Source organism: Sus scrofa, chromosome 8 (assembly GCF_000003025.6).
Source record: "Sus scrofa isolate TJ Tabasco breed Duroc chromosome 8, Sscrofa11.1, whole genome shotgun sequence".
Classification (NCBI taxonomy): domain Eukaryota; kingdom Metazoa; phylum Chordata; class Mammalia; order Artiodactyla; family Suidae; genus Sus; species Sus scrofa.
This window is the reverse complement of record NC_010450.4, coordinates 68,151,161-68,177,485: the sequence shown is the minus strand read 5'-3', so window position 1 is coordinate 68,177,485 and position 26,325 is coordinate 68,151,161. Positions and strand designations below refer to the sequence as shown.

The 26,325-nt window shown below is 37.6% G+C and overlaps 1 protein-coding gene across 10 annotated transcripts in view; it reads right to left on the bottom strand.

Annotated features, from left to right (window-relative positions):
• Positions 273-26,325, bottom strand: part of SLC4A4 (solute carrier family 4, sodium bicarbonate cotransporter, member 4) — a 408,259-nt gene continuing 382,206 nt past the window's right edge. For 3 of the 10 annotated variants that reach the window (XM_021100503.1, XM_021100506.1, XM_021100505.1), the window contains exons 20-26: positions 25,217-25,289; positions 16,945-17,013; positions 13,984-14,157; positions 11,397-11,558; positions 7,939-8,035; positions 5,255-5,334; positions 1,276-4,543 (exon numbers count right to left, since the gene is read on the bottom strand). In XM_021100503.1, coding sequence (XP_020956162.1) covers positions 5,291-5,334; positions 7,939-8,035; positions 11,397-11,558; positions 13,984-14,157; positions 16,945-17,013; positions 25,217-25,289 — 619 coding nt within the window. In that variant the 3' untranslated portion in view covers positions 1,276-4,543; positions 5,255-5,290. 10 annotated transcript variants of the gene reach the window in all.

Genomic DNA, 26,325 nt, shown 5'->3' with positions numbered 1-26,325 from the left:
ATCTCATTGCTCTTAGTGGACATAATTTTTCTGGCTTTGAATCCTTGTATGACAGCACTTCATTAAGACTTAAAATAGATAATTCTTATATTTCTTATTTTATGTAATTTGGACATTTATTTTATCTTCTTGCTTAGAGTGATGGAAAGCAGTCTGTGTTCAGGGACTTGGATTTATTTATCTCTGTATTCCTCATAGCACCCAAAGGAGTAAAATAATAGGCACTTAATAATTATTTGAAGAGTTAAACAGAAGAACTTGACACTCAAAAATGCATAAAGTTACTTTATTTAAGTATACATTTAATTTTGAAAAATATAAATGCTAAAATATCTCATCTTCTTCATCTCTTAATTCCATAAAAGTCACAATAGAAAGCTTCATAAAACTGTAAAATACTATGTTATAGGAATTTTAGGTTTTATACTGGAAAAAAATTATTAGCAATATATTGAAATGTTTTCTGTTCTTTATTATTTTGTTCCACCATGTTGATCTACTTCATTTAAAATAAAAAGATGTGTCATTTCGCCAAAGTTAATAAAGACTTAAGAGAATAAAAATAAGAATATTTGAAAGTGCGTACTGATTCTGAAAAGTAATGTGTACGGATATGTACCAGCTATGAAAATGGCTAAAAAGAGGCAACTATTCATTCTTTTCACATTGTAGGACTGGGACAAAGTTACTTCTGGCTCTAAAAGTTTCACTGGATGACTTTAGCCCTGAGTTGCAATATTTGCCTAAGAAACAGAATTCAGGATTTTTGGATGTACCCATAGAGCACAAAGGAATGAGCCAAGAAATAGAACATATCCAAATTTCTGGTCAAAACACAACTTGACTGGTTAGTGTATTTCACAAAAACATTGTAATTTCAGGCTGCAATGAAGCTCAAGGAAATCATCACCAGAAAACACCCAAGGCCCAAGCAAAATGTCATGTGATGTACTGGGCCACTCGGTGCCACGGGGCTTTGCGCTCATGCTATGAAGAGTGGTTGTGAAATATCATGGAATAAAGAGGAAAATCTCAAGTTCCTGCACCAAAATCATTAAGTGGTATGAAAAGGATTGAAGAAAGCTTTGTCCCATCCCTGAACAATGTCAACCTCTGTAATACAACTCAAATGGTTTTGTTTTGTTTTTTAAAGATAGTCAGCAGTCAATACATTTCAAGTACTTAACACAGTTTAAAAAAAAGAACCGAAAACTCGGAAGACAATCGTTCTCTGTATTAAACACCAATATCGAGCTGTTAAAAGATTTACTCTGTGTGTGTTGGTGCATGTGCATACAATATATACAAACTGAATTTCTGACAGCAGACAACTGTTTTTCTTCCCCCCAGTCTTTGAGTGGTGGGGGCTGATTAGAGAAGGTTTGTTTTCCTACTTCTTTGACTTTCTCCGTTCCCCCACCCTCATTCCACTGCTGGACTGGAAGAAAAGGCAGGGCCAGTACCCAGTATGGCACACAAAACAATTAGGAGTCCAAGGTGGTCGTGTTACATAGTAGAGAAGGGTAAATTTTTAATCAAGGAAAACTGTCTCCAAAGGATTTTCTTTCATCTGCAAAACCACAGGCCTTTATGCTCTGATAAGCAGACTTTTGACCTAATGATGCTTTCCTTCCGTCACAGTGAGTCTGTACAACCACAGGACTTTGGTCGACAACTCTGTGTGTGCACTTAGTTCGTTATTTCTAACAACCTGAATCTTGTATCTCCGTATTTACAATAGAGAGAACTGCCTGGTAGAGACTTTACTGTGGTATTCTGTGTGTCCAGGTTACATAAAAACAAAATCACCCCCAAATCTGGTTAGGTCTTTGACAGTGAGTAAATTCAGTTAAAATAAAGATTATCTGGTGGTTCTGTGTGGACCTAAGGGTTCATTCGGTAACTGCTTGCGTTCCCTTGAAAGTAAATGATTTTCAAAATACTTTCCTGGATTGCAAAACATTGAAAAGGTTTGATACTAACTATCCCTTTCAGCAAACCAAGGTACTATTCTGCATTCCTATCATGAGGACCAACTTTCTGTCACAGAATACGGATAATAAATGAAGGTGCAGATAGCTCTTAGATCTACTCAAAGGCTGAAATACTGAGTTAAGTTGCTTTAGGAGTTCTTTGAAAGGGACAGAGAGGAGCATGAATCCTCAAATACTTGATTCATGATCAGAAAAATAAATTATTATATCTAGAGCCTTTATACAAGTGAACAAAAGTGTCTTTAATTTAACAAGATCATAGGTTAGGCTAAACTTAAAATGCATGGCTTTTAAACATTATACTGATGCTACCGCCGGTAAGGAAAAAGGAAAGGCTTCATGTAGTTTTATATCAAGGTAATGAAAAACTAGGTAATACGGAGTAATTAATTTGCCACCTTCATTTTAATGAAAAAAATTGTGGATCATTTGTGTCTAATGTGTATAAAATTTAAAATTTTAAGATTATCGGATACTCTAAAAGTCATGCTAACTTAGGATAATGAAATTTTTAAAATCAAAAGCTCAAAAGGGCAGAATTATAATTTGATTAACATAAGAATGAATGGGAGTCAATATGTGCATATTACGAAAACAACCAAAATAAGTGGTTTCATTCTGTTTCCAGTACTCTTCCTGTTTTAGTCAGGATCTATCATAAATATGGTTGTAAGAATCCAAAATTATGGATTCAACATTTAAAATATTGTTTTTAATGCAGATTTTATAATATATAATGCAGACTATTAAAACGTTACATTTATATAACATACTAAATTTGGTTAATGAAGACTTAATTTTCTTTTTTCTAATTTTCAATATGGTACTTTGAAATACACATACGCAGAGAGAGAGAGACATATATAAACTAAATGTCCCTATTTCAAAGAATAATTGACTTTCAACTTTAAAAAACAAGTATGAGCATTGTTAAAGTGTGTACACGTATACCTCGTATACCTCGGCAGATCTATTTGTATTCCCATAGACACTTGATAAATGTCTGAATGGGCTAGTAATAGTCCTATGGATTTTGTATTGTAAATATGGGCTACTGTATCAGTGATGCTGATAGTAGCAGTGATGGCTACTGTATCAGTGATGGGTAATAAAATACATTTAGCCTCATTTGCATAATAAGTCTTCTGGGTCTCTGATGGATTTTTCGTGTGGTTTGGGTAAAAAACTGACACAAGAGACTAGGTAACTTTGCACTTTGCCTACCATTACTCCACTTCTTTCTCACCTTGCACGTGTGTGCACCAGCCACACACAGAGTACATACACAAATACGCAAGTATTTCAAAATGAAAGAAAAAAAAAGTCTATCAATACTGCATAGAACATCGACATGGTAATACAATCAGTATCTGTGCCCAGGTACTACAGTTATCAAAATATCAGTTATTCCCATAACAAAGGAGCTTCTCCCTCCTCCCCCATTCTCCTTCATGGAACAGTTAAATTTCTCTTAAAGAAAGGGAAAAATGGATGCTTAGAAACATGGTGCTTTTAATCTGATCTAGCCCTCTGGCATACCCTAGAGATCGTGTGTGTGTGTGTGTGTGTGTGTGTGTGTTTATGTAAAAATCACATTATATACAATACAATTCTTACAGAAAGCCTGGCAGCTACAAATAAGAGGTAGAACTACTCAAAACTATGTTTCCTGCTGCAGGAAAAAATTCATTTTCTTTACAGTAATTAAAAAAAAGTTTAAAAAATTGACAAAAAATAAGTTGCAGGTTAGGCCCCATAATTTAAACAACAAAATCTAGGAAGAAAAATATTCTTCAATGTACTCAACAGATAAGTTCATTAAAGGGTTAAAAAAAGTTGCATAGGAAAAAAGGGACATTCCAGCACTTGCTACAATGATGGCAACAGTTTCTCTACTGGGAGTAAAGTACCTTTAGTTTTTTTTCTTTTGATAACTCTAAGATTAGGGTTTGTAAGCAAGAGCAAGTTAGGACAGCAGCACTTTTTCCAGTCTTGGAAAGCGCTAGAAGCAAGAAGGGACTCTGTCTGGAGGTCAAGGTTTGTTCTACCAGACAGAAAGACAAGCCAGTAAGCATAGCTCCAATGCTCAAGTTGGAAGTTCTTTCAACAGTTTAACAAAAGGTGTTATAAAATCCTTGATACTTTTGCCCTCTGCTTACTACAGGAGAAGGACAGAGTCTCTGAATGTCTGGAGTGACAGAGGAATTTGGTTGTTAGAGGACACGTCTGAAAGTATAAGAACAAAAAGGGGGTTCCTCGGGTGTGGTTTTTAAGGAACGGTGTACTACTGTCTTGATTTTACCTATGCAAGAGAGATCAGAGAGAGTGCTGTATTATTTGGCCAGTGACCAAAAACCAAAACAAAAATTAAAAAAACAAACAACCAGACAAAAAACAAGAACATAAACAACAAAAACAGTCCGTTTTAAGAAAGACAAACAGGTTACAATGTAGTTTCTGTTCCCTTGCTCCTCCAGAAATAATCATTGTCTTCAGGCTCAAGTTCTATTCTAATGTGAGGCACAACTTTTACTGGAGTTCTAGGAGGACTAGAGAAAAAGGAAGAAAGAAGAAGAAAACAGTAAGTAAATCAGAATTCTTGTACGGTCTGTCAAATGTTCATGCATTACACAGAAGTCAAATGGGGCTTTCTTTGTTCTCTTTAAATAGTATATCCTCCTTCTGTATTAAAAACAAACATCTTTTAAATGGACTGTAAGTACCAAATAGAGGTAAGAAATTCAAGTAAAAATGTTGTTAAGCTCTCATACCTAGATTAGAAACCAAACCAAACCAAACAAAAAAACACAACCAAGGAGGAGGACTGTCAGGTGGGTGACACTGTCAGAAGTTAAAGGACAATAAAACGGACATGAAGAAACTATTCAGAGATTTCACGGTCTTGAAAATCAAGGAGGATCTGGAATCTCTAGAGCTGTGTTAAGAGGGAAGAAAACTACTGCAGGACAGCTGCCAGGTATCCTTAAATCAGTGATGATGCTGACATGACAAGAGCTAACAGTGATCCTGGGCTGTACCTTAATGATACTAGAGATTCCAGTATTTTGAAGAGGAAGTCGTGTAGGTTTGTTAGAATGCTTTCTACAAGCAAAAGCTAGGATGTAGTTTGGTGACTGGGTTTTAAGATAAATCGTAGAAAGCATGGAGCACAGGGTGTTCTGCCAATAACCCGCCATGGACTCCATTTCTGTGGGGTGATCATCCCACAGAATAATGTAAAATGCTGGGCTGTCCTTTACCTTGGCATACTGAGTGACTGAAGGAAAGGAATTTTATCAGCATGATGTGTGGCGTTCAAGGAATGTTGGTGATCTTTCTCCTGGAAAAAAAAAAAAAGTTTAAAAAAAAATCATAAATAGTAGTCATTGGTAAAGTAGAGCATTAGAATGGAAATGTAATTATTAGTTAATTTATTTTGTTTGTTTTTGTTTTTTTAGGGCCACACCTATGGCATATGAAAGTTCCCAGGCTAAGGGTAGAATTGGAGCTGCAGCTGCCAGCCTAGCCCACAGACATAGCAACACGGGATCTGAGCCGAATCTGTGACCTACACCACAGCTCATGGCAACACCAGTTCCTTAACCCACTGAGCAAGGCCAGGGATCGAATCTGAGTCCTCATGGATACTAGTGGGGTTCGCATCTGCTGAGCCACGACGGGAACTCTCAGAATGAAAATTTTAAGTCTTCACAAAAATGGAGCCATCTTTCACAATGGGAAAGAATAAGGAAGACAAGTTGAGGTCATTTCAATAAACACTGTGTTAAGCTCAGAAATCTAAGTTGTGTGATGAAGCCAAAATCACACAGTCTCCTTCATTCTAGCTTTTCTGGGATGGGCCACTGGTGCTTTTCTCAGTGAGGCGGCAGGGTGAATCTTTTTTAGAGGGTGATAGTATCTACTTAACGTATATGCCCTGCCTCCTTCAGCATTTGTAATTTCACCCTGCAGGTATTCATGGGGCTAAAAAAAATTTTTTTGAGGAACTTGCTGATACTGCTATTCTACTATCAATATTGTTCTTTCATGAATTAATATGATACTAGAAAAGATTTTAGAATGATCATGGGTATTTTGCTGAAGTAAATTTCCAATATTATAACCACTACTTTCAATGTATCCTTTTAAAGGGGTTTTGAGACAATGAAGAACTAGTACTAAATAATCAATTTACCATAGTACTTTTTCCAGGGTCCTCAAATTATAGCTGGTGATTTTTTTTTTTTAAAGAGGCCTTTAAATGCTACTTAGAACAGCTATGCTAGGTTATGATGCGAATGGAAGACATACGTGTTGTGTTCCTTTCATAGTCTCTTTTTGCTATTTAATGTCCTAGAGACAAAAACTGAAACCAGACAAGAGTTTGGGGAGCTTGAATTAAAATATATATAGTCAACTAAATCCTGTTGATAGGGTTGAGAAGAAAGTCGCCTCAGTTGTAAGTTATAGGTTACAGACTGGACACCAGAGGTGAGATTGCTTTAAATCTCTTTTCTTTAAACCAGGGTGGTAGCCACTGGATGCATGTCCTTATATAATTCCTCCCCACACTCTACCAGGGTTGGTTTAAGTGGCCAGTACAATATGGCAGAGTGATGGTATATCACTTCTGAGATTTGGTTAAAAAGACTACAGTTTCTGTCTTGGTTTCTCTGATTGTTACTACTGGTGGCTCAGCCATGCCATGGGCATCCTAGGAGGCACCCTTGAGCCAAGGAACCAAAATCTCTAGCCAATTGCCCTGTGCTTGAACTTGGAAATAGATCCCCAGTTCTAGCCAAGGCTTCAGACTCTGCCCCCGCTAAGAGTCTGACTGCAATCTCATGAGAATCTCTGGGCCAGAAGCACCCCAATCAGCGGTTCCTAAATCCCCAATGTCAGGAAGTAGATGAGGAAATACATGTTTGTTGTTTGAAATAGCTGAGTTTTGTGGTCACTTTTTGGTAACCAGTAGATAACTAAAATACCCATTGTTCATAAATAGTCATTCATTTCAAACTTTTCTTGGTAACCTCTTACTGAAGTTGAAATGGCACTGTCAAAGAGAGAAAAAAAATGCTTCACCTGTCTTTTCCTGTAACAGATCAGGATACTTTGAAGTGCACCTAGATCTAAAAGAGTAGGCTCCTTCAAATAAGAACTCAAAGTAGTTTGAAGGCAATTACTACCTGCCATTGGAAAAGGTTGAGATATTGACTAACGTTACTAGAGAGGTTTTCCCCCTTTCAAGTGGCCTGTTAATGCGATTACAAAAGAAATGATGATAGGTCAGAAACCATGAAACCTTAGCCACGAGGCTGCTACCCCAGCAAGACCGATGAAGTCACAAAGATGAATTTGAAACAGCAGAAGGAGAATGAAGACATTTTTAGGAAGAAAATGCAAATATTTTATAAGCTGTACCTAAAAAATGGTGTTAATATTTTATGATTGCCAATTTAACTGAAAATCACAATTATTCCAAATTCTCAGTATTAACCATTGATTCATTGATCACTGAGAGACCCATGCTGCAATTTCTCTTTTGAGTTGATTTGATCATTGGTAGAAACCTAAGGAAGACAAACAGTAACAGACAGTGATGTAGGACTAGAAGCTGCCATTCTACAAACCAGCAAAAAAGGGGAAATTGATTAAAAAAACCATGGTTATGAGTTTAGCCATTGAAAGAAACTGGCGATAACTTGGGTCAGAGAAAAGACAACCAAACAAAAACTGAAACGGGTTATGGAGAAAAAAAGATAAAGAGTGAAGCTCAAGGAATGTAAAATTGAAGTTTCACAATAATAAGTGTAAATCTTCATATAGAAAAAAAAAGAAAGGAAATAGAGGGAAAGGTTATGGAGATGACAGTCCTATCATTTTCTCTCTGCAAAATGCAAATCATATTCAAGCCGGCATGCAAGAGGTTAGTTCTACTCACTGTCGGAAGGTTTGCTATCACTTAGGAAAGGTTGCTGTTCCATGATGTCCATTGGAATTTTAATACTTGGAACTTTTTCTGAGTATGGGCAGTCAGACTGTGAAAGAAATTTACAACAGTTTTTAGAAAGTGTTGATATACAGAACCCAGCCCCCCATCCTCGCCTCCTAGAAGAGATTAAACCTATTGCATTATCATTTACATTGTACTTAGGAGAAAAGCCTTAGATATACATCATTTCTCCTTCACTGAATTTTCAAATTCTACATCATCTTCCGCTCGTGTTTGTTTTCCTCTCTTGTGAATAAAGGGAATTAAGTCAATTAAAACTAGAACCACACCAAATGGAGATCACTGCAAGTGAATACAACTGTAAAGCTTCCAGAAGCTGGTTTCTTAATCAAATATTTATGGGTTCGCTGATATGTGTATATGGAGTAAATAATCTTGATGTGAAAGACTAAGTCTAGGAGACTTTCTCAACTACAATGTGTCCCTGAAATTTTTGTTTCATTTATGCTTCCAATTCTCTGTCCAGAAAAATGATGATTTATCTTTCCTTCAAGACAGGTAAGAAGGCTTTTTCTACTATCCACTCTCAAGGCGCCTCTACATAGACTTGAAAATAAACCTTCTCCCTTACTTGAATACATTGTCAAAACTACTTTGTAGTTAAAGGTTCATCTCAATTTGCTTATATCAAATATATCTGAAAACTTAGCAAAACATGAGAAAATACAATCAAAATGAAGGTGCCTATGATGGTCAGATAAGCAGAGAAGAATCATAACCAAAATAAAATGATAAAAACAGGCAGCTAATCATGAAGTTTCTTAAAGAACAAACCACCTAAGCCAGAACTGTAACAGATTTCCACAGGTTTAAAAACTTTACTGTTTTTTAAAATTCAGTATATTGAATTCATGTCTATGACAGGACTCAAAAGATGAATTTATTTCTTAACTGAAAGTACCAAGGAGATGACCTTTAGTTGAAAGTAAAAAAAAAGGAACTGGGAGTCAAGAAAATAAGAAAAAATAAATCTTAACCTAAAGCTACCACATGCATTGGAAATTCCTTTATGATGAATCTGAGGAGGGTGATGAGCCGCAATATTCTTTTAAAGGATTAAAATATTACACTTTAATTGACAAAAAAAGTCATGTGCACTTGCCTTTATGAGACTGATAAGGACAAGTTTTATTACAGTATTTCAAAGTTTCTCCAAATACTATTTATAGATAAACGATTGGCGGGCACCCCTTAATCATAGCCTATACCAGGAGGGTTCAAAAATGACCGAGTGGCTCAAAATGTTGGCAAGCCCTAATTTTCACTACTTCTTCTCACAAATATTAGGGTTGTAACTCCCATGCCCTTGCGTAGGACCCTATATCCATTGACTCCATACAGCATGATAACCAGGTGAACATCAAGAGAGCCACCTTTCAAATGGAGAGCCCCAAATGATGGGACTCAACACACAGAACCTATTATACCAATAGGTTTTGCTCTGGCTAGAGTCACCAACCAGAGTCACCATCCTAGAGTCCAGGATAAATATTCAAGCTGGTTTGTTTGTTTTAGTGGGTTGAAGGGAAGAAGAGAAAGAGGAAAAGAAAAAAGTATCACACCTTATCTTCAAGAAATCTGCTGGAAATATGCATTGAAAATGATAAATACTATTTAATAAAGAATAGCATTGTTTAAATAAAACATCTGTTGAAAATTGTACCTAAGAATTAAGACCTTCTCAGTTTATGTGATCCAACTTTTGACACTAGGGAGCACTATATTTAAAACATTCTTAAAGTGGATATTTTATGATTATTTTTTCTTAAAAGCCATTAGAGAATTCCATATACACTTGTAACATGTAACGAATTTTAAGTTTGACATCCATGTGCATAAACTGAGGTACTTGTTTTGAAAGTTCAAGATGAAATACTGCTTTAATTATCTCAATATTTCAGGCAATCTTTTTTTCTGTCTTGAGTAGCCTAGAAATTTATTTCAAATTTTGATGTCTCTTTAATGTGTAAATGCATCATTCTTCTTAATACTGCATCTTAATCCCTACTGCAGTTTAAGCACATTCTCTCTCTGTCATCACTGGAAACAGAAAATCTATATACCTGTTCCACTGAAGATGGATGATGACTGTCACAAAAGCTCCCTCAGACTCTTTTCCTTTCTAGCTAAATGTGCCTTGTATATTTAGCCTTTTCTTATTGGATCAATTTATCTGAAATCCAATTTCGTCTGTTGCCTTCTTTCACTGTACTGTTTCCAAGTTCTCCAAAAATAATACAGTCAGACAGCCTGACCAATAGAAAATGACCAAACAGGACGAGAGTTTTGCCTTTGCCAATAGGGACTGCATACACTTAGAAAAATGACTTGATATTTCTCAATCTAAATTTCCTCATCTGTAAAACAGGAATGAAAACAGACTATAAAGAGCTGCTCTGGCAGTTAAGGACAAGGGTTGCCTGATCAATCACAATGATCAAGAACAGAGCAGACATCAAGAATTAACTAGACTCCCATGTCTGAATGCGATGCTGGGGATTCCGTTTGAATGGAGGTGCTGTACTGTGTAAAATCCAGAACAAATCTTCCCATAGAAAGTGTCATTCTGGCAGTCCTTTCAAAAGGCTACTGAGATAAGCTGTTGGCGTGTGGTGTGTGTGTGTGTGTGTGTGTGTGTGTTAAAGAAAGCAAACCTCAGATTTTCTCCTAGCACTGATTACAGATCCCTATTGAAACACTAAGATTTCTGTGAAATGTTTTCCTAAAGAGAAAGATGGACACCCATATCAATTTATTTCTCAACTTAGCCATACAATTTTAAGAAGATCTTCTAAATGATGACACTGACTACCACAATCACATAAAAAGGCCCCAAATTCCAATTTCCTTTCCTTTTTATTGCAGGGTAACAGAGAAGTGATCTCAGATCATGTCAAAGTCCAGTGCAATGCTAAGTACAATGGCAGAGAACTTTGGCCGTGAGCCCACTCAGACAGACATAGAGATCATAGGAGGTCAAAGGCATTTGTCCACATGAGGCTTTAAATTACATAAAACTGAGTTACTATCTCAAATTTCAATCCTGGATTTTCAATAGTAAACCAAATACATTTTATAGCATTACAAAACAAACTTCCTTTTTAGCTATGAGAGCAGAGATTCAAGTTTTTTAGATATGGTAGGCTTTTTTTGTTTTTAGAAATCATGATGTCATTATTAGTGTATTTGCAGTAAGAGAGAAACTTCAGAAAACATACAAAAAAAGAAAAGAGTGAAAATAAAGGGCAGAGGAAGAGGAAAAGTGACAGGCAGCATGCAGGTAAACATTCTTGGAATTCACATAAAGGATTACCAAAAAAACACATTTTTCACATTTGTCTAACTAACTTTGGAATTTTACTTGGGAATTTTAGAAAGCTCCTTACATCGTCATTGTCACTGTCCAGACTCCCCTTCTTCTTTTTCTTTTTCTTTTCATCCTCCTTCTTTTTCTTATCCTTTTCTGGAATGACATCATCGAGGAAGCTGAGGTCATGCTGGGAGAAGAGGTAGTCCATGCCTTTTCTGACAGCTACAAGTGCCAAGATCTGGAGGGTAAAGATAAAAAGCAGCAATAACCCATATCGGAGAAGTCATCATGAGTATTAATACTGACCTTTCAGAGTCAATAGAAACCTGTCATGAACAAGGGTAGAGTAAGTCAGACTCATTTGGCTTGTATGCACTTAGATTAAGTGGACTGTAAACATTTTCTTCATGGGGAAAGTTGGTTCATAGAAGTTTTAGTTGAAACTCATGTGAAACGATTATTTTTTAATTATTTTTTAAATCGTTTTCTTCCGTGTCAGGTTTTTTTTTATTTATTTATTTTTTTTATTATTATTTTTTTTTTAGGGTTACATGGATGGCATATGGAAGTTCTCAGGCTAGGGGTCAAGTTGGAGCTGTAGCTGTCATCAATACCATAGCTACAGCCACAAAGTATCTGGGTCACCCCTGCGACCTACATTGCAGCTTGCAGCAACGCCAGATCCTTAACCTACTGAGAGAGGCCAGGGATCAAACCTGCATCTTCATGGATACTAGTCGGGTTCTTAAACCACTGAGCCACAACGGGAACTCCCTCTTTCATATCAGATTTTTAACAAAATAACTAAAAGTTTCAAGGGGAAAAAAGAAACCAGTCTGCATATGATGTCTAGTTATTCACAAAACATTATACAGATTTTTGACAGTCAAGAAAATATGTATAATGCCTGTCACATTAAGACATCTTCAAAGTATTAAAAATGAGACAGTATTTGAGTATTCACAGACCCTTAAAGCTGCCAGAGTGACCTCAATCACCACTATTAACTGAATACTTACCCTGAGTCAGATGCTAAACTCTTAGACAATATTTTTCTATTTGTTCCCAACAACAAATCTGAAAGGTAGATGTTAGTATGTCTACTCACAGCTGAGGAAGCTGAAGCTAAGAGACAGGAGTGTGTTACTCAAGATCACAAAGCTAGATGGAGGAAAAACAAAAAGGGTCCCCACTTTCTAATTCTAACCCCTGTATTCTTGAACTTTGTATCTTCGATTTTATGAACTGCTCTTGAAGGTACATTAAAGACTCTTTGCACAACAGTAAAATGAGCATGCAGCAGGACACAGAAGTCCTGACTGTGCCTCCAATTAACAGCTGTCTTTTATCCATATAATGATCTATGTCAGCCTCTTCATCTCTTAGAAAAATTACTAATATCTGCCCTACCGATATTACATGATTATTCTATAGCCAAATAAAAGCTCTGAAAGAGGACAAATACTTTATAAAGGTAAAATATTTATTAATATCATTTAGCACAAGCAATAAGTGATTTACTGAATGTGTTTCAAATTTCTCCAGGTCTAACTTTGTTTTTCCTGGCATTAGCAAAACTAACACACAGGCTTTGTGATTTGTTTCAAGCACATGCCTGTGCATTTTCTGCAAGAAACATAAAGCTTCGGTAAAGTATAAAATTCAATGATGAAGCCAAATACAGCACTAGCATGTCCTTTTGCTCTTCTTTCACTTGTGAGTCAGAGCATAATGTTAGCTGTTTGGTCTTGCTTCCCATCATAATGTGGCAAGGAGAGGTAGTCCAGACTTAATCCTTAAACTTCACATGAGACAAAGTAAAAGAACTTAAAAAACTGGAGGTCCCGTCGTCGTGGTGCAGTGGTTAACGAATCTGACTAGGAACCATGAGGTTGCGGGTTCGATCCCTGCCCTTGCTCAGTGGGTTAACGATCCAGCATTGCCAGTGAGCTGTGGTGTAGGTTGCAGACACGGCTCAGATCCTGCGTTGCTATGGCTGTGGTGTAGGCCAGTGGCTACAGCTCCGATTCGACCCCTAGCCTGGGAACCTCCACATGCCGTAGGAGCGGCCCAAGAAATGGCAGAAAGACAAAAAAAAAAAAAAAAAAAAAAAAAAAAAAGGAAAAGAAAATTAAAAAAAAAAAGAACTTAAAAAACTGAACTTTTCCCTTCAATTCTTCTAATTCACAGATGACCTCTCACCAGTAGCCAAAATGGTCATCTATTACTCGGCCCGAAATGTGCTATATTCTGCTATTTAGGTTGGTTCCAGTGGATAGCAGTGTTATAAGGTGCACGTTTATCTTGTAGCTATCAGGCACTGTGCCATACGCTTGCTTTATATTCATGACATGATCAATGCTCAGGAGAAAAACATAGAGGTCACTCTCACTTTACTGATGAGTTAATGGGAGCTCAAGCAGGTTTACTGATCAGCACAAACCAGAGTCAGGACCTGAACGCAGCTGTCTGATGCCAAAGTCCAGCCTAAGATGACCACAGACCTGGGAACCTTACATTACAACTGATTAGGTCAGAGTGGTTAGGTCAGAGCTGGGGAAAAAAATGGAACCACACATAAAGGACATATGCGCCGTCACTATTCCAATCACACATGACATTGGTGTGAGCTTGTGGGGAGGTTCGATTAAAACAATCCCTACCATGACTGGAAAAATGATAGCAGCCACAGTTGACTTGAGGATCCAGAGCAGGGCTAGACACAACACCTGCAGGAACGTGAACAGGTGGACTCTGCGCAGGGGCACGTGGCGCAGGTAGATAAAGTCCGGCTGATGCTTCAGGGGCATCAGAAGCAGCTTTAGGCGATCCATGAACTGGGGAGGAAAGGGAAGGAGAGAAGAAGCATGTTTACTGTCAGAACTCAGGTACAGTCACTTCCTTCTGTCTAATGAACCACAAGGGATTTATACTCATCAAATAGGTGAGCAGTGTCCTTTTTAGAGGATGCCGGACAGGGAGGAGGAGACAGAGTCTAACACAGTAAGTCCTAGTCCAAGTCTTCCAATTTTTGTTATTACCTTGCAGGAATGTTAGGCAGCCATAGGAGATAAGGTAGCCACCAAAGAATGAGGTCTCAGAGCCAAATATTAACTCAAGAAGCTCATCTCCCACTTCCTACTTTCACTATCTGCCTCTTGTGGGCGGGGTGGTGGTGGGGAATCTTGTACCTATTCTAGTAATGATATGCTGAAGGAAGACCTCTAACTCACTAACTGTGCCTCAGATGTCTTATCTGAAAGGGGAGATGCTATGTTCATGTACATATACAACTATCAAGGACACATCAAGGGTACAGAGGGAGGATCTGACCTGAAAATGGGAACGCATTGATAGTTTCATAAATTCCACATTTTTTATCTGTGGCCTAATTTAAATGCCTTTTATTTAAATTAATAGACATGTACTGAGCTTCAACCATTGATTACACACCTAGAAGATATAAAATGAATTACCATGAATGAATTACCATTCCCTTTCAGAGGAAAGCTACATGAATATCACAGGGAATTTCTCTTTTCTTTCTTTTCTTTTTTTTTTTTTTTTTTTTGCAGTGAGTTTCAGAGTGTCAACAACTGGATACCTGAACCTAGGAGAGGCTATTACACTGTCATGTATAAACAGGTACCAAAATGACTGTGGAGCACCTATGTGCCAGGTGCTGTGCTTCAAAGAAGAGCTGCTGAGTTAACATCAGGGAGGATGATATGGATGATATTTAAGTATCAGAGGATCTTTCAGCTGGAAGATGCCCAGTAAAGAGCTGCTGAATTGAATAATTATGTACTAAGGAACTCTGACACAATATCTCTACTTTCTTTCTAGAGGGAAGGGAGAAATGAGAAAACGAATGAGACTATCACAATCTTCTCTGAAGTGACTGCCATCTAAAGAGTTTTCGTTCTCCCTACAGAGCTATTTTTAACTGGGAGGAGTATTCCCATTTATAAAAGATTGGGATAGCAAAGTTTTTTGCTACCTCAAATCTTGCCCAAATGGTCTAACAGAGGGACAGTCAAGAGAAATGTAAACAGAAAAGGTGATAGGTCAACGCCATGGCAGAATTTAAGAAACCACTTTAGTGAGGAGTTTTTTTTTTCCCCCTCATTTTATGAAATCACTGATTTTTTTCCTTTTATTTAAATTAATAGACATGTACCAAGCTTCAACCATTGATTACACACCTAGAAGATATAAAATCAAACTTCTGATCTAGGTTGACTTATAAAGCCAACCCAAATAAGAGCTATTAGTTTGGGGACCATATTTGTTTCATATTTTTCCATCTAAAGTCATAAAGAATATGTACAATATTGGGTAAAAATGAAATGTCTGTATATATTTATATACCCTAAAAGTTTCATGGGCACAAATAACCCCACATTCACATTCATCTAGTCTAATCATAAAGAGCCACCTTGTATTTTGTAGCAAATATCCAAACGGTGAAGAACTCTACTCAATGGCCCCAAACAAGGAAAAATAAAATAGGCTTTTCTCTTTGGGGGGAATCTGGCCACTTGTCTAGCTCTACCTGACTCTAAAAGCAAATTAATCTAAATTCGATAAAAGAAAGTAAGGACTATGATGAAGGAGTTTAAATAAATTCTTGTGATGCTCACAGAACATGCCGTCTTTTCCCATTAAAACATCACTAAGTGCTAAATAAGGCTACAGTTAACAAGGTGCCAGAAAGCAGCAGAAGTACTTCCAGTTTCCTGGTGCCAATTAAATTAAACCTCAATGGAAAGACAAAAGTCCCTTAAAAGTTTTCGCTAATGATTTTTTTTTTTTTTTAAGAGGGCCAGTTTTACCTAAGATGCAAACAGCTGAAGTTGTTGACAAAGTAGCACATTAACCACACTGACTTGATTCTTTTATTGGTGCAAAACTTTTGATCAATGATCGCAGCCATGCAATCAAAAAAGAATAGCCTGTCCTTAGTACAGGGTAAAGGCAAATGGATAAACAGCATCTTGAGTTAGATTTCCTTCTTCGGAAGGGAGGGAGGAGAAAAGTAGGAGGAAGGATGGGAGGAGAGAGGTTATAGATAGCTCTCCCACTTTCCTGGTCAAGTGGCCTTTAACAGCTTATTTCAAGAATGGGTATGTATGATAACATTTGTTAACATGAGCTAACTTTTTAATTAAATCAGAAGGGAAAAGCAGAGTTCCTGTTGTGGCTTTAGCGGTAATGAACCCGACTAGTATCCATGAAGATGCGGGTTCAATACCTGGCCTTTTCGTGAGGGTTAAGGATCCAGTGTTGCCGAAAGCTGTGGTGTAGGTCACAGATGCAGCTCATAACCCGTGTTGCTGTGGCTGTGGTGTAGGCTGGCAGCTGCAGCTCCGATTCAGCCCCTAGCTTGGGAACTTCCATATCCCATAGGTGTGGCCCTAAAAAGCAAAAAAAAAAAAAAAAAAAAAAAAAAAAAAAAAAAAAAAAGGAAATGAAAAGCAGATGAACAATAATGATGGAAGATAAATACATTTTAAAAACTCAGCAGCTAAGGATTAGCACTTGTCGTCAATGACCTATTACTGCACGGTTCTTCCTACTGCTAGCAAGACATGACTATGCTTCCATTGCTATAGAAAACTTACCTGCACACCATTAAGAGATGCTACCCCCATGTACAGAAACACGCCATAGAGAACAGGCATGGGAATAAACTGGGATGGAAACAAAATTGAAGAAAAGTTAAAAGCAATAATAATAAAAACAGTAAAAGAGAGAGAGAGTGTAAATAAAGGCTAAATCTGAAACTAAAAGACAGGAGTTAACAATACAGTGACCTCCACTCAGTATGCTTTTAGCCATCATTGATAAACTTCTAAATCTTTTGTACCAGAAAGAAAGAAAGGAGGGTGAAGGAGACTTGCAACTTTCTTTTGATGCTTATTTGCATTTCTTTTTACAATCAGCATGCATGACCTTAAAAACTCCCAAAAGTCTCTGTTTCTCTTTCCCCTTAAAAGGAATGACCACGCAAAGCAGATGCTCACGTGGACTGTGAGGCAGAAAGAGAGGCAGAGGGTTGTCTCACTCTCGAGACCAGATTTTCTTCGCAATTATTTTCCCAAATAATTTTCACCAAATGATCTATCAGCTTGGTGTATAAATGCCTCTTTCAATTAAGTAAACATCAAATGATGGTCCCCTTTCTTCCTCTTAGGAATATTAAGAGGACTAACTAATGAGAACACTGCTTGAAAGGAGCATGGAACATCTGGAAGCAATTAATTACACACAGGGATTAATACATTTTCATGCATTAATTAGCAAAAGTTTGAGGCACCACGTGAAGCATTTTAACAATGGCAAGTTCCGATACGATGTTCGTAGGTTGTGTCTGTTCCCAGACCTTTGAAATGTGCCTAGTGCTGTGGAACCTAAGCAAATCAAGGAAGCTTTCTATCTGAACAACAACAAAAGGTTCCCAAGCTTGGATTTTGAAAAGAAGTTCAAATTCAGGAGTTTTCAAAGCTCAAATACTAAAACCACAATCAATTAAGTCCAATCTGACCAAATCTGCACAAAGGAGGCTATTGTAGCCTGAAAACAGTATGACTTTAGAGCAATTTTTAAAGCACTATCACATGTATTAAGAAACTGAAGCACCATTTCCATCAGCCTTTCCTTGTGATTACCTCAAACAGTTCTGTATCTGAGACGCTTCGGCCACGACTGGAGAAATAACACATTCCCAACAGCCTCCTATAGTCACTGGTTAGCTAAACTGTTAAATTTACACGGAATAAATATACATCTTTACATAAAACACTACACGCTGCTTCTAAAAAGGACTAACAATTTTGACATAGCTAGTTTGATCTTGAGCTCAGAAAAAAATGGAGCCATCGAATATGGAAGTGGGTGGAGGGGACAACGTGGGCGGTGCTGCTGTAATACCCAAAGTCACCACAAAGCAGTGAACCCATCACATTCCAGCCACTTAAGCTGGGACCCATGCCTTTATTTCCTTTAGAATATAAGTATTTCTGTTCCTTATGATGTCTCTGTACAACTTTCCCCCCAAATGCAATATGAAACTAGCCAAAAGATTTCATAGTTTTGACTTATTTCTTAATTTTTAAAATATCTAATAGACAAGGCCACTTTCCTTTTCTGTTAATAGATGATAACAACTTATCATTAGATTTCAGATTTCTTGGGAAGACATGAAAAGTGGAAGGGAAGACAGAAGTATAGTTCACGGCAAACTAGTTAGAAATCCTGCAGTAGTTAACTCTCTACTCTGAGTAAAGTGTTTTTCTGGCTTAAAAGAAAGTAATCACAAAGATGATCTTAAGCCTTATCCCCATCCCCGACCTAAGCTTAGCTAAACATTTTCTCTAATGTAGCTCTAATACTACAGTGAAGGAAATTGGTGCCTTGGTGCCTAGGTCTGTTTTCTCTAAATTTATGATGACAGATATTGCCAAATCTACCACAAAAAATAAAATCAGAAGGCAGCATTAACTCAGAACAGGGTATGAGTAGAGAAACAGCTTTAGACACGAAAATGTTTTTTAAAAAAAACTCTACTTAAAAGAGACGTGCACCCACATGTTCATTGCAGCACTATTCACAATAGCCAGGACATGGAAACAACCCAAATGTCCATCGACAGATGATGGATTCGGAAGAGGTGGTATATATACACAATGGAATACTACTCAGCCATAAAAAAGAATGACATAATGCCATTTGCAGCAACATGGATGGAACTAGAGAATCTCATACTGAGTGAAATGAGCCAGAAAGACAAAGACAAATACCATGTGATATCACTTATAACTGGAATCTAATATCCAGCACAAATGAACATCTCCTCAGAATAGAAAATCATGGACTTGGAGAAGAGACTAGTGGCTGCCTGATGGGAGGGGGAGGGAGTGGGAGGGATCGGAGCTTGGGCTTATCAGACACAACTTAGAATAGATTTACAAGGAGATCCTGCTGAATAGCATTGAGAACTTTGTCTAGATACTCATGTTGCAACAGAAGAAAGGGTGGGGGAAAAATGTAATTGTAATGTATACATGTAAGGATAACCCTCGCTGTACAGTGGGAAAATAAAAAAAATTATTAAAAAAAATACTCTTTACTGAAAACAGTACATATTATAAAGAAGGCTATTCATTTGTTTTTTAGCCAATTTCAATGTGATACAAATGTGCTGTGAGAGTTACCATTTTCTTTATGATAGTGTAGTGTCTCAATGAAAATCTTCCAGTTTGGAAATTTTGAGGAAATTTAACAGAATTCCTTCGTTAGGGGATATTTTTGTTTTTGGATTTGGTTCATGAGTCACATCAGAAGTTCAATCCTTAGAAATTCATTATAATAAAATCAGTCATTGCAATAGAAATTTCTTAAAAGGAAAGGAAGAATATGTTTTCAAAAGATAGGATCCCGTTTTAAGATAGGCTAGTGTAACGTACATAGCAACAGTAGGTAAACATTTGTATAAAGCAAGACAGGAGAAATTTAAAAATAAGAAACACAAGGTGTACTAGGGTCACAGGCATATCAAGAATTGCCAAATGATAAAATTATGCAAAAATTATATAATCAGTCATAGCCAAAAAAGCATAATCATAAATATTACAATGCTTTCAATAAACATTAAAAATGAAAAAAATTAAGTGCTTGATCCTACAACCAGAGAGAAGAATGAAAGTGAGATGAGATCAATAAAGATTGAATATAAAGCATATTAGCAAATTTTTCAAAGTGTGGGGACTGATCCCTCCTTTTGATTTTCTGATAACGTTAGAGTATTTCTCTTTAGGAAAAAATGTAAAAAGGATAAGTTTAATTAAAAAAAAAAAAAAAAGAGGAGGTTGTGGTTATCCACAGCACAGAATTCAGTACAAGAGTGAGGTTTCTTGGCAAAATCACAGTCATCAGTGTCTATGTGTGAGTGTGAGAATGTGTAAAACTCACAATGAGGTCCTAATTAAGAGCATGGGACATAGAGGTTAGACCTGGGTTCCAACTCTGGCACCACCCACTGTGCAACGCAGAGAAAGTAGAGTCTTCCCATCCTCAGTATTCTCATCCATATAGCTCTTATGGAAAAGAATACAGGACACATTTAGTTTAGGGCCCGGCTCATAACAAGATACTCAATAGTGATAAATGTGGTACTGCTGTCATTGTTAGCATTAGGACCTACTGCTCCAAGTTGAGAAGGCTACAAGTGCAACGTACAACTTTCTTCAGCCCCCTCTATGGTAGCTTTGGGACTGGCAGGAGTTGAGGTCAGAAGCATGGCTATAAAGGTCAGACTTGAAGGCTTGGTTTTGTTTTAAGCTCTATAATACTGCCTTTTCAACTACAACAACTGTCTTCAGGACCATGTTATTAAAATAATATCTTAATGCTTTTAAGCCTTAAAAATCATGAGAAAGCTGCTGATTTGCAAGCTAGTCCCTCGTCATTGAAGAAATTGTGGAGCAAGCTACAATGAGCAGTTTGTAACAATGCCATCTTTCTCTCCACATGAGAGAATCCAAAATTGGATTAGAGAAGCTGGGGAAGTTCATCTCATGGGAAATGAAAGTGAGTAAGTTTTTTGAGGGCAAACACTGTCTTATGTTAAAGGTGGTATATCATGAGGGCTATGAGATCGGGCTTTGGAGTCAGAACTGCCTGAGTTCCAATCTTGGCTCTACCATTTAAGAACTTTGTGACCTGGCACACGACTCATGATTTGTCTTACCTATGAAGTGGAGTCAGTCATAAGGAAGGATACTTTTTGTAGGTGTTATTGGAAAACTAAAAGTAAAAAAAAAAAAACCTGTGCCGAGCCCTTAGTCCAAGGCCAAGCTCAATAAATGGGGGCTGCTTAGTAATTATCTTTCATCTTCACCACTGTTTCATTATCATTTCTCCTTGTTTCCCTGTTACAGAGCAGAGTGTACATCATAATAGGAGTTTGTACATGTTTGTCAAATTCAAAGTAAATGCTCTCCTCCAGGTTTTAGAACACAAAACTGAAAGGTAAATTTTGGCCACTCCTCATGTTAAGGATAAACTAATTCAAGCAAAAGCAACCAAAGTCGCAGTGAACTTTTCTGGATCCTTCTTTCTTTAGGCCTTCCAGAAGAATGGAAAAAGTAAGCTTCAGGAACTGCCTTTCATCTTTGTGCTGCTCTGTTGTCTCCCCAGGTCTCCCCACACAGAACACTAGCTTAACAGCAATGTTGCCACTGCAGAAACACAGATCTAAACTGTCTAGCCAGCCTGGGAAGCCAGTTATTCCTGCTTCCCAGCAGTTCTGTACTGAATCAATGGTGAGATGTGAGACCTGCCACTGATGCCGGCCAAGGTCAAGGGCTATCCTCCCGAGCTTAAAGCTACTACACTCTGATTCCTTACACTCTTCTATGTAAAAAGACAAACCTCAGCAAAGAGATTGAAACAGAGGTCATAAATTTCATGTTCAAAGTTAAGTGTGCCTAAGAATGGCACATGGGGAGCAACTAACCATACTGCTTAATGCTCAGGAGAAAATAACTAGCAACACTGGAGGCCAGCAAACCTGTGAGGGAGGCAGGAAGCTGGAGGGGAGGTGTTGAGCCATCTCATCTTACAAAGTCACATGTTTCTCTTGATCCCCTTTGTATCATCTGCCTTTCAAAGGCAGCTCCTGTTAGGTAAAACCAATCCCTAAAATTGTCACCTATTTCTTTAAAACACACACAGTCACATAGTGGAGGAAAAGAGGTTTCCTCCTCCAAAGTAACTGCTGATACCACTCACTCAGTGAATTCTCAAGTTAATTGTGAATCCTGACTTTGACATAATTGTAACTTGGGTTTTAGTTAAACTGTCCCCTAGACATCTGCTTCTTCCTGTATTGACTTTTCAGAGGAGCTAACAAGGGTTCTGTAGTGAATGCACATAACAAACTTCCAAGATAAGAAGAGCACATGATCTGAAATTGGCTCATCTTTTTGGATAGGATTCCTGAGGCAAGGAAATAACCTCACATACTGAAGCAGGAACCACAACAGTCAATGCTAGACTCTTTTAACCTTGTTTTAACTCTAGGTTCCCCACAATATGTTGGAAACTACATTAACAAAATGATTCATTCCCCACATTTTGGGCAAAACTTGGCCTAATAAAAATGTTTGCTAACCACCTTTTTCACCGACTGTTCTACCGACTCTTTGCATTGACCCAAGGTTGCCAGATGGAAAGGGCCAGCTATGGACACAAGTACCTGAATGCGGTGAGCCAGAACTTAAGGAAGTCAAAGGAAAAGCAAGATCACGTTCAGTGACCCCTTACATTTATCCTTCTCCTTTCTCTAGATTATAATCTGTTCCTGTACATACTACGGTGTTTCATCAGGGGCAAAAAGAATTATGGTACAATGAAGAACAAAAGTGCTTTTAGCTCTACTCCTCTGCAGCCATATTTGGTGACAAAAGAGTCAGGAAGAGGCCTTGCATCTCTTCCTAAAAATAGCAGTTTATACAGTGTCTGTCCTCTGTGTCCCTTTGGAATCATGCATGGTTACTCAGCTGACAGATTCTCCAACATTAAAGCCAATTTGCTGTAACAAACACATAGAAGAATTTTTAAACACATCAGACTTTTTTGAATTAGGATTTTATAACTGTAGTAATGAAAAGAAATAATCTAAAAGTTTAAAAAAAGAGTGGGTGGTGATGATTACACATGATGATTACACACGTCACACTCTGACGTGTGGCTGAGCACTAGGAGACCCTATGAAACAGAAACCTTGTGGTTGTGTCATGTGAGTCCACCTTCAGGGGTTCCAGGGGCAAATTCCTTCCGAGTGGAGCATCTTACACCATGAGGTCATGATCACCTACAATGACCTCCCTAAAAGCTGATCTGTCCAGACGAGGTCCCATTGCCTATGCCGTAAAAGCTGTCATTAGACTCTTCCAACAGCTGATGTCATGGTGTCTCTGGGGTACCAGAGGAACACAGAGCATTCCAGCCATGGAGCTGGTGCTAAGCAACTCCCACAACTTCGAACCTACGCCACACCTTGCTCTGCCCTGGCAAAAGTGACAAGAGATTTCCCTCTGTCCCCACAGCACATAAGATCTGTGCTTTTTTAAGGCCCTGTATGTAACCAGAAACAAAACTCTTGTGGTTACTTTTAATTTTACTTTCCTACGTTGTTACATGAGATACATATTCCTTCATGATGCCAGTCAGAAATTAATTAAACTAGTTAAGTGACACTGTGGAAACCACGGACAAAAGATGAGGATTTAAAACTTTTAACTGTTTACAAAGTATTCTATACATAGTGCATGTGTTCATTTAAATACTATGAATGCAAAGTCCACCCTAGCTATAAGTTAAGAAATCACAGTTCCACTTGCCACAATTCATCTGATTGGCAACTGACATATAAATGGGTTAACTTGAAAGAAGTGGGGAGCTTTGCCTTCCACTGTACTTCTGTCTTGTTTGAATTCTTTATTAAGAATGCAGTGCTCTATTACTTGTGTAATTAAATAAGCATGTTTAAAAAAACTATAAAAATTAGAATGGTTTAAAAATAAAAATTTTTGGAGAAAAATTTGGCAGGATATTGCTAACAGTGGTAGCTCTTCAGTCTACAGGTGATATTCATGTACTGTCGTGCAAAGCATAAGATACAAATTAACAAAAACTGGCTAGTATTGTTTATATAATAAAAACGAATAAAATGTTTGTGTCATAAAAGAAAACTGGAAGCTGCATGACAGATCTATATTAGTCTTTTTTAGTACCGTCTCTACTTATAAAGAAGTTTTCATACATACTTTATATTTATCTATGAAACAGATATCCACCCCCTTCATCATCAAACCTATATGCTGACTCCTAACATTTTAAATAATCTATCATTTTTCTTCTTCAAAAGTTCATTTCAGAAGTTTTCTAGTTACATCGGAGGAGTTCCCGTTGTGGCGCAGTGGCTAACGAATCCGACTAGGAACCATGAGGTTGCGGGTTCGATCCCTGCCCTTGCTCAGTGGGTTAACGATCCGGTGTTGCCGTGAGCTGTGGTGTAGGTTGCAGACAAGGCTCGGATCCCGCGTTGCTGTGGCTCTGGCGTAGGCTGGCGTCAACAGCTCCGATTAGACCCCTAGCCTGGGAACCTCCATATGCCTTGGGAGTGGCCCAACAAATGGCAAACGCCCAAAAAAAAAAAAAAAAAAAAAAAAAAAAAAAAAAAAAAAGTTTTCTAGTTACAAATCAGTAATTTGATTCTATTCTCTCTTTGAGGATATTAGGCCTTCTGGTTCAAGAAAATAGAAACACAGCAATATTAAAAATAAGAGACCATCATTAAATGATGATTCTTAGGCATTCATGTTATCCAAGAGTCTAACGTGGGGAAGGAGGGCAGGATGTAGGGTCAAGTAAATGGGAGGTGACAGGAAGAAAGGATGTAGGAAGATTAGAAAAGTGAGTAACTGCGGTGGGAGTGGAGATCAGACTGAATTGTATGAATAGGTCAAAAAAATTGAATAGTGATAATTTAATATGGTTCAACCAAGTAACTGCAATAATAAAAACAACAATAGCAGCAGAAGGCGTGAAGGAGGAGAAGGAAATCAAGATAAAAGTTTTTAAAGTCTTCATTCTGCCTGACTCCTGCTTCACGCAGTGTGTTATGGAAGTGACAAGAATCTTACAGATATATTTTTTTCTTTTCTCATCTTTATTTAATTTTAATGATTTTTATTTTTTCCCATTATAGCTGGTTTACAGTGTTCTATAAACTTTTACTGTACAGCAAGGTGACCCAACTCTGCTGTTCACATATCCAAGCATCTGTCAGTGTTTTGAGAAGAAGAGGCAAGTATTTCACATATTTACCTTCAAGATGGGAGCCATAAAGACTGACAGACCAGTCAGAATAAACACAAGGGTTCCAGTGACTCTTTGTTCCCTGAAACCAAATCAAAAGATTACCATTCTACCTCTTATTTTCATAGCATGCTCTTGTTTTTTTCACCTTCAAAAAAGACTATACATTGACTGAATCAAAGTTTGGCTAAAACAGCAAAGGTGTGGGTATCACATGTAATTAATACCTCAAGAACAGCACAGAAGCTCAACAGAACTACAAAAAATTCACTTAAAACTATTATAGGATGTGATTTGAATTCATCAAGAAAAAAAAAAGATTCTGCTAAATCCTTTGTCCTTTTAAATCAAGAGAGAAAAAAAAAATCTCTTGCTCTTGGTCCATCAATTACTGGCCTATTTGAAGCCCTTATTTTTTAAACAACTTGTACTGTGGTGTAATTATACCTTCTTTCATAGGAGACAGTTATTACATTGTCCCACACTCTAATTAACACACAGCTCAGGGAAATTTCCTAAATGCAATAAATCCCATCAGTCTAATTTCCAAATCTACAACAACAAAAGTACTTTTTAACACATAGATTCCCATACAACGCCCCCTCCCCCAGCCCCCAAGAAAGAATCACCCACTGTTGTGGCGTGGGAAATGATGGCTCTGTCGTGGGAGCCAGTCATCCGGGCACTTAGGAGCAGAGCCTACTGCAAAAAGTATGCAACAGAGTATTAAGGTCTCCTAAGTGCCCTCGTGGCTACCCAGTTTAACAGCTAGAGGTCAAGGCTTCTCAGTGCTTATGAGATAGAAAATGAACTAGAAAATAAGAATTCCTTTCCTTTCAGAGAATCTTGAAAATCACAAGCAGACTCAGGTATTTTAGGGAGTCGCAACAGAGCTGAAAAATTAAAGGGTTTTGATGTCTTTATATATGCTTGTGATAGCGTATGCACCACCAAACTGACCCGCCTGGTGAAGAAAATGAATGACCTGTATGCATTTTCACTCTCCATCATTCAGCCTTTTGGTAAATCAAAGGAAAGGTAACATAAAAAGTGTACTCAAGAAATTATGGAAGACTCTCTACTGAAAATGTAGCCCTTTCTAGAACTGCAAGTACGGG